Here is an 8,752-nt window from a genome sequence, read left to right on the forward strand (position 1 = left end):
GTTTAACCTAATTTTATCTAACACACTGAAAAGATTTAAAAAAAGAAAAGAAAACAGTTAAAGGCTCTGGGATAAAAACTTTTAAATCTTGTTAACATAATGTTTTTATATCATGTAGAACATATGGTGAGTGAAATACTCCGTCAACACCAGCACCATGACTGCAGTGAATCAGTGACAGATTCATAAGAAGATTCAAACAGCCAGGATTTCATACATCATGAACAGATGCTTCCAACTCGTGGGGACAAGCAGTAGGGCATTTTTCAATTACGAAGAAAGAGTTATTGTCCTTTAGCCCCTTTTTACGAGTTTATTTGTAATGAGGAATAGTATTTTTTCTCTTATATCTAATTTTCAATATTTTTTATTTCCAACAAGAAGCTATACAAAAGTTTATTCTCCGTACAAGTGGAAGAAACGGCAAATACATTGTGCCACCGTGCAACTCACACTAACTTGCTAATCTCTTCCCAGCCCGCCAGGTGATTGACAGAAAGATGAGCCAATAGCATTTCGCCGGCCACTGCGCGGTCTCATGCTAAGGCTCTGACTGGATGATTAACTTCCGGTTGTAACATAATGTCGCATTCAAGTGATGTGTTAGTTGTGGTAATTACGAAAACTTATAAACAGTGTCCTCGTCAACATCCAGGGTGGAATTTATAACTGATATTTTTAGTTTTTCTGTAAGCCACCGTATATCTGATGTTATCCACTTCAACACGATCTGAAAACAAGTTTGGCGTTCAGTTTCGTTAAACGTGTCGTCGAGTTCGGGCTTTTACATCTCTGCCCGTCGTCCCCTTTTTCTAGTCTTCGGTCGCCCCGTGTGTCGTGAACGCACCACAATCATCAGACACAGGAGTTCTCGGCGAAGAAGACGAAGACGAAACAGAAGAATAGTTATGAGCTGAATTAAGGTGTTTTATGGAACTAATGTAAAGCGGGAGATGAACTATGAGCGGAGAAGTGCGGGTGTAGCTTTCTGCTCGTCTGGCTTTCGTCCCCGCGGTCTCAGAGAGAGGTAGTCGGGATGTTTTCAACCAACATGGAAACAAAAAGAGTCGATATCCCCACCGGAGTCCTGGACGACCTCTGCAGGTAACGACGCTCACTGGACGGTTCATTGTTGCGGATACTCGGCCAGCTTTGACTGAAGTTAGTGTGAGGATGGTCAGGGGCTAAAATATATCACACAACGAGCCACTGGACGGATCTGTATGGTGTTAGCTCGGCTGCTACGGAACTGTTTGTTGTTGTCCGTAGTAGTAGTAACGTTAGTTGTTGTTAGCTTAGCTGCCACTGAACCCAGTTTGTAGTGGTTGTTATTAGCTCAACTGCTATTGAACCATGTCTGTAATTGTCTTGAGTTGTTGGTGGCTCGGCTGCTGTTGAACCAGGCAGACAGGAGCCTGGAGAGGAGAAATAGCCAGTTGTACCTGTAGTTGTTGTAAACTCAGCTGCTGCTAAAACACGTCTTTAGTTGTCTTTGGTTGTTACCTCTCTCAGACTTTATCAATTAAATATTATTATTTTTATCTTACTCTCATCGCATTGATGTTTGTGTTCATTTTTCGTGTCTAGTTTTGATTTGTTATTTGATGTTAGGCAGAAGTGTAATGTCAGGTTTAGAAAATGAAGGTATTGTTCATCCTTATGTAGGCTACTGTTATCAGTCTCAAATCTCACCGAGTGGATGATGCCATAATAGTTGCCATAGTAACTGAGGTGTAGATGTAATCGACATAGCATGTTATTATATGTGTAATAAAGATGTCACCCCACAGGCTATGCTATTAGAGCCTATAGTCCTTAAAGGGATAGCTCAACATTTTGGCAAATTGGCCCATTGCCATAATCCCTATAGTTTTAGGAGTGGGTTCATTACCTTTAATTATGCTGCTCAGACCTACGCTATGGAGGCTAATGGGATTTCTTGTTTTCCCTCATCAAACTCATCAAATACACAATCCAACAACTCCAAAACGCTCTGGTGGACAAGTTGTGACCATTCACCACGCTATGAGATAATAACAGTTGTTTTCAAGTTAAATTTTCGGCAAGCAGTCTCTGAATTTGTCTCAATAACAACTCTTTATCTCATAGCGTGGTGAATGTGCAGGTCACAACTTGTTCATTACATTTAATGTAAATGTATGTGTGTATCCTAATTCATGTCCACTGTCTGAGTTTGACAGATGCATGTGGAGGCAGATCAGATCATCTGAAGCCCAGAGCCTCCTGCTGTGTTGATCCAGCTCATGACCCCCTATTTTTTTCTCCTGTGTCTCCAGCCGGTTCATCCTGCACATCCCCAGTGAAGAGAGGGACAACGCCATCCGGGTGTGCTTCCAGATCGAGCTGGCCCACTGGTTCTACCTGGACTTCTGCATGCAGAACACCCCAGGAGCTCCTCACTGTGGGATCAGAGACTTTGCCAAAGCTGATATCTTTAGATGTGATTGATTATGTTCACTGTTTGTTTTTGTTTTTTTACATTTTACATCCACTGCTTTGCCACAACCAAGAAGCATTTTGTTTTATTTTTTTTGTGTTTGTAATAACCTCCAAATGAAATGCAGATTACAGGGTTTATACAAACACGTGCAGGGTGGGTCTCTTGCACCCCTTCAGGCCCATCCTCAGCTGTGGTGCTCATGTTGGTTTAGTTGTTTTCCTTGACAGCTACAAACTCTTCCATCACTGCCCGTTTCTGTTGCCTCATGGAGAGGATGTGCAGAAGGTGCTGGAGCAGTGGAAGGAGTACAAGATGGGCGTACCTACGTATGGAGCAATCATTCTGGATGAATCATCGGAAAATGTGAGTTTAATTTTCACACTCAAATATACAATATTCTGGTTATATTAGATCTTTTGCTATTATTTTGCACATTTTTCATCATCATCAGTCACATTTACCACATTAACAACTGAGATCTAGAAGCACAGAGGTCAGATGGATCAAGTTTGGGAACTTTAACTGTAAAAGATTACAATAACTATTTTTCTAACTGTCAACAAATGTCATGAAAAGGAAAAGACAACAATGAATTGAGCAGGAATCAGCCATTTGAAAAAAAGAACATTTTAAACAACTGAATTTACTAAAAACAAGTTCTATAAAATTCACATCTTAAGTTGAATCAACTATTATTAAGTCAGATCGACCGATTATCACACTTAGATTCTCTCGTCACACATCTGGTCTCAGGAACACATGGTGTCAGGAAAGACTGAAGTATATTAGACAATTATAGTCAGAGCGTTCAGGACCTTTGTCCACCTTCTTGAAACTTGTCTACACTTGGCAAAAAGTAAACAACAAGCAGTCATGACGATTTATTTCCAGCTGTTGGTGTTCACTTCCTGCAAAACAGGTCTGTCATCCTCTGTGTCATTTGTTTTCATTTAAAAGAAAACACGCAGCTGTGTGTGACAGAGGGATGAAGCTGAATACATCAGAATGACCAAAACAGTCAACTCTGTATTTGGTCTCTGTGTTAAATTAAAGGTGAAAAGTGATGCATCAGGAACTGTCCTTTACTTTCTGAAACTCTGCTGATGTTTTGTTATGAAGCTCCACCTGTGAACACCTGGTGTCGCTCTCTCACCATCTGCTTCCTCTCTCCCCAGGCGCTGCTTGTTCAGGGATACCTGGCCAAGTCAGGCTGGGGCTTTCCAAAGGGGAAGGTGAATGAGGACGAGGCTCCTCATGACTGTGCAGTGCGTGAAGTGAGTCTTGTGTTCTTCACTTGAACATCAGGAGCCATTGTGTTGGTATAAGTTCATACTTCACACACTGTGTTTTCCAGGTGATGGAGGAGACGGGCTTTGACATCAAGAATCGTATCAGCAAAGACAGGTACATAGAGCAGAAAATCACCGATCAGGTGGTGCGGCTCTACATTATTCCAGGGGTGTCAAAGGATACCAAGTTCAACCCCAAAACCAGGAAAGAGATCAGGGTACGTCCTCCTTCTTTGCCCACTCGTTCTCCGGCTGTGTGTAGCTCACACACATGTTTCATAGTCTCCTCCTCCTCCTGCAGAACATCGAATGGTTTCCTATTGAGAAGCTGCCGTGTCACAGGAACGACATGACGCCCAAGTCTAAACTCGGACTGGCCCCCAACAGGTTTTTCATGGCCATCCCATTCATAAGGTGTGTGTACAATGCCTACTGTCATCAATGAGTTGTGCAACAGAGAAATACACATGTATATTTTCTGAGGTTGAGGTCAGCACATAGATATCAGGAGTAGGGATATCCCGATTATAGATTATAGACAATTATTCTCAGAGAAATAATCACGGTATCACGATTATTATGCATTAATTAATTTCACAACACTGAATGAATATGTAAAATCAAATAAAGTCAAAATATTTACACAAGGGCCGGTGTTTAGCTCAGTTGGTAGAGCACCCGCCCCATGTGTTGAGGCTACAGTCCTCACTGCAGGCGGCCCCTGTTCGAATCCCGTGCCGAGCGGCCATATCCTGCGTGTCATACCCCCCCTTCTCTACCTTCCATTTCCTGTCTCTCTCTCAACTGTCCTGTCCATTAAAGGCAAAAAAGGCCCCAAAAATATATATATATTTACACAAATATTGAAGTATTTATTAATATAGGACCAATTATTAATCCCCAATGGAAAGTGTTTGAAATAGTCAAGTCATTGTCATCTATACTAAATGTTTAACTTTATTTTAATCGTTTTCCTACCAATTCAATGTTAGGTTAGGTAAATGAACCGCTATCTGTGCATCTACCTTTACTTTACTATGGTGCCAACATACCGGTAACCTTTTTTTGGAAAGTGACGGTATTTATGAGTCTTTGCGATTGGCGTATAATACCGCGATTAATTATGAAAACAAGTAATCGTGACATCCCTAATCAGGACAGAGCTGTGAGTGAGGTCATGGTTAGCCTAGCTTAGCATAAAGACTGTAAACAAGGGGGAACAAGTAGCGTTCACCAGTTCAATGAGTCACATGATGTGTCACCACTGTGTTTATTGCACAAACAGAGATGAGACGGCAACAGTGCGTGTTTGCCTTTGTGCGGTAGAGCATCATTATAGTCATGGGTGATACTGATGTGACACTCCCTGTTCCTCCTTCCTGTACAGACCGCTGAGGGACTGGATCAGCAGGCAGAGAGGAGAGTCCCCAGACAGCGATGAGGACTTCAGCAACAACATCAACACTCCATCCAAACCTTCAGACAACAGTCGGTGAGAAACGCAGTGGAGAGGACAGACGCTGTAGTTTCTGTCACCTCAGTGGTTTTCCAGCTCATAAAACAGCTGGTTTCAATAATCCGATTCACAACATTGGAAATATTGATCAGGCATCAGAGATTTTAGTTTTTATTTCCAGTTTTCATCATTTTCATTACAGTGTTAACACATCACAGCCCCCCCCCCCCCCCCCCTCTTCCTGTACAACAGAAAAATATCACCTTTCTTTTTTTCCTTCCACCTCTCAGGTCAAAGTCCCGCCGCCTCGCAGGTACAGATGTGTTTTCTGGGAACGGCTGGACAAAGCAGATGCAGCAGAAGCCTGTGGGCCAGCTGGGCCAGTACGAGCTGAACCAGGTTAGAAAAGACCATCCACAGTCAACTGCTATTTAACAGTAGAAGCTGGGATACATGTCCGCAGCAGTTACTACACTCCTGAGTCCTTCACTGTAATGGCATCGACGTACACCCAGCGGCTCACATCACCTGCAGTCATATGGGCTCTCACAGGTCGACTGGACGTGTAGTGAAGAGCTGGACTGTTGTATTTCTCAAACTGTGTGCCTCACTTTTATTTAAACAAGGCATCACATATGTGTGGCTGGCTACTGTGGGTTCATGCACTTTAGGTTTGATTATTCTTCCCTGTTTCAAAGATAATGAATCCATGTTTTTGTTTTTATCCAAAAAACACCAGCCAACAGCCAGTGTAGGTCATAATGTAGCACAGACACGGTGCTTGTGTCCTGAGCCGCTACAGCCACAGTTACATCAGAACCTCTGTTCTCTCCTCTGTAGAACCCGACCGTGAAGGGCAATGGGAAAAAAAGCCAGGACTCACCCTATGTGAAAAAAGGAGCCAATGACAGTGGAGGCAGCAACCAGCAGGTGAAAAGCACATTAGTAAGTGTAGAACCTCACATGGTTCAGAGTCTGTTGTCTAAAGGGATAGTTCAACATTTTGGCAAATTGGCCCATTGCCATAATCCCTATAGTTTTAGGAGTAGGTTTGTTACCTTTAATTGATTATCTCATAGCGTGGTGAATGTGCAGGTCACAACTTGTCCACCAGAGCGTTTTGGAGTTGTTGGATTGTGTATTTGATGAGTTTGATGAGGGAAACCAAGAAATCCCATTAGCCTTCGTAGCGTAGCTCTGAGCAGCTTGCGGCTCTGCTCCGCCGTTCTAAAATTAGCTTGCACCGACAATTAAAGGCAACAAACCTACTCCTAAAACTACAGGGATTATGGCAATGGGCCAATTTGCCAAAATGTTTGCCAGTATATGATCAATAGGTGATTTAACTAAAGCACATCTCTCTTCCACTGTCTCTTCAGAAAGACGATAAGAGACTTCAGCCCAGGAGACTGCAGGACAGTTTTGACAGAGGTATGGATCATACAGGTACTACGTCCAACTTTAAATGACAGACATGATGGTTACTTCTCAACACGACACTGACACCAGAACGCTCAGTGTGGTGTCTGCTAATTGTTCCTCAATTAATTTTATCATTCCATAATTCATTTGTAATGAATCAGTGTAACACAGTTGTTACCATCCAGACAGCTCGGAGCACTTTGGGCCATTGTCTTTAGATGAATAGCTCAGTTAAATACAGCAAAGCATGTAACCAGCCTCTCTCTTCACAGACGGAGCTCCATGCAGCTCTAACGGACAGCAGACGGTCCACTCTGAGCAGCTTGTCTCCTCCAAGACGTTCCTCAACTTCAGATTCGATAGAGACGCCATCATGAAATGTTTTGACTACTGACGCGATGAAGCTGATCCTGTTACAACGTCTCATCATGGCCTCAGAGAGTTTTTACCTACAGTCCAGACAAGGATGTTGCTGAACACGATCTTTCCCTTTATGCTTTGCTTGTCATGAACGCACACTCTCAGTAGAGAGTATCTCTTCTGTCACTGAACACACACAACGAGCTTCACCGGAGTCGTTCGTCTTTCCAGACCTTTCTTTTTTTTTATAGAAGCACCTCCAGCACTGTCTTCAGTCTGTCACCGACAGGAACACAACATCATCTCTGAAGAGTCGGGAGAGAAGAAGACAGCTCAGGTTAACACGAGTCAACAGGTGACAGTGAAAAGTCTCAGCTCTGACGTCTCAGTGAATCAATCCTCTTTATGTCAGATCTTGATTTTAAATCCGAATTATTAGACCAGAGGGAAGGTTTATTGACACACACATTGTTGGCTTCATTACCAACATTATTTCAGGTTTTATCAGGAGTTCAGTGTTGTTGAATAATGATCTGACAAAGTGTCATCATAGCTTTGTCACAAATCTGTGGCTGCTAAAAAATGTATGATGTTTAATATTAATGTTTGAAATTAAGGCCAGAAATTTTTACAAATGAAATTCCATTGATGAATAATCCTCAGTGCGTCCTCGCTGCGCTGAGTGAATCCAGCTGCACCATGAGAAGAGCACAGCGGCTGCACCTTCATCACTAATGAGATGAAAGAGGTTCAGGCTCCTGGTCTAACAGGTTGGAAACGAAAATACGAAGTTTAATGATAGTGAGGTCTCGGAGGCACACTGGATCTCTGGGTTGACAGGAAGTGAGTATTTCCAACGTGTCACGTCTGCACACACAAAAGCAAAGTGACATGTCAGTTAGAGTAAGTATCAACTCTGATAAGTTCAGTGACAGACTTTAACATGCTGTTGTTGTATTTGCCTTAAAGTGACCCCGGCTTTTATCTGGTTCAGTCCGACACGTTTACAAGTTTAATCTCCTGCTAGATTTCAGTCATCAGCTGCTCTAGTGTTTAGTTGGTATGAATATTCAGTCCCCTGGGTCCCTGGACCGTGACGGGGTAGCGCAGCGTTAGACCACTGTGATCAGGTTGGGGTCCTCCACAGCTGAAACCATACTTCAGTTCACATGTCCTCTTTACATGTGAGGTGTCTGGTGTCTTTGTCTGGGTGGAGCTCTCCTCTCATTGTGTTTGTCATGTTACTGGTTGTACAGAAGGTGAATTCATGTTGTTCTCTGCTTCACAAGTGTTTCGACTTAACTGTGAATATTAATAAAATCTGTTTTTTCCACCCTTTGACCCATTCTAGTATTAACAAAATGGGCTGTGTCAAATATTTCTCTAATTCTGGTAAAAGAACTCAACATTGATGCTGTAAGTAGACCAAGTTGATGAGGACTTAAAGGGTAAGATGCAATATCGGAGAGGTCAGAGAGCTGAGATACTCACACAGTTTATGTGGTGAGTTATCAATCTGTCTTTCTAAGCTAAATCATCACCATCAACTTGCCATGTTTTTGCTTTTTCATTCTGGATTATTGAGATTCTCCATTTTAAATCAAATCTCTCAACAGGAGTGCTTAAGGTGAATTGAGTGTGATTTTTTTTAACCTTTATACAGGTAAAATCTCATTGAGACCCAGGGTCTCATTTACAAGCAAGTGTATAAAGAATAAAAAGTTTGTTTTGATTTTTTTTTAAAGTGAGCAGCTGCAGCAAACA

At 42.3% G+C, this 8,752-nt stretch overlaps 1 protein-coding gene across 2 annotated transcripts; it reads left to right on the forward strand.

Moving 5' to 3' along the window:
• Window positions 1-854: 854 nt before the first annotated feature.
• Window positions 855-8,321, forward strand: dcp2 (decapping mRNA 2). Of its 2 annotated transcripts, none has more exons than XM_085794011.1 (11): window positions 855-1,104; window positions 2,298-2,449; window positions 2,697-2,824; window positions 3,637-3,735; window positions 3,816-3,968; window positions 4,052-4,164; window positions 5,138-5,242; window positions 5,497-5,605; window positions 6,047-6,151; window positions 6,586-6,637; window positions 6,901-8,321. In XM_085794011.1, the coding sequence occupies exons 1-11, from the start codon at window positions 1,037-1,039 to the stop codon at window positions 7,020-7,022; spliced, it is 1,206 nt and encodes a 401-aa protein (XP_085650137.1). In that variant the 5' UTR covers window positions 855-1,036; the 3' UTR covers window positions 7,023-8,321. The 2 variants fall into 2 exon arrangements, with proteins under 2 accessions (XP_085650137.1, XP_085650138.1); XM_085794012.1 differs by having other exon boundaries at window positions 6,047-6,136.
• Window positions 8,322-8,752: the final 431 nt, after the last annotated feature.

Source organism: Trachurus japonicus, chromosome 12 (genome assembly GCF_045865225.1).
Source record: "Trachurus japonicus isolate A0001 chromosome 12, Traja_1.0".
NCBI lineage: Eukaryota > Metazoa > Chordata > Actinopteri > Carangiformes > Carangidae > Trachurus > Trachurus japonicus.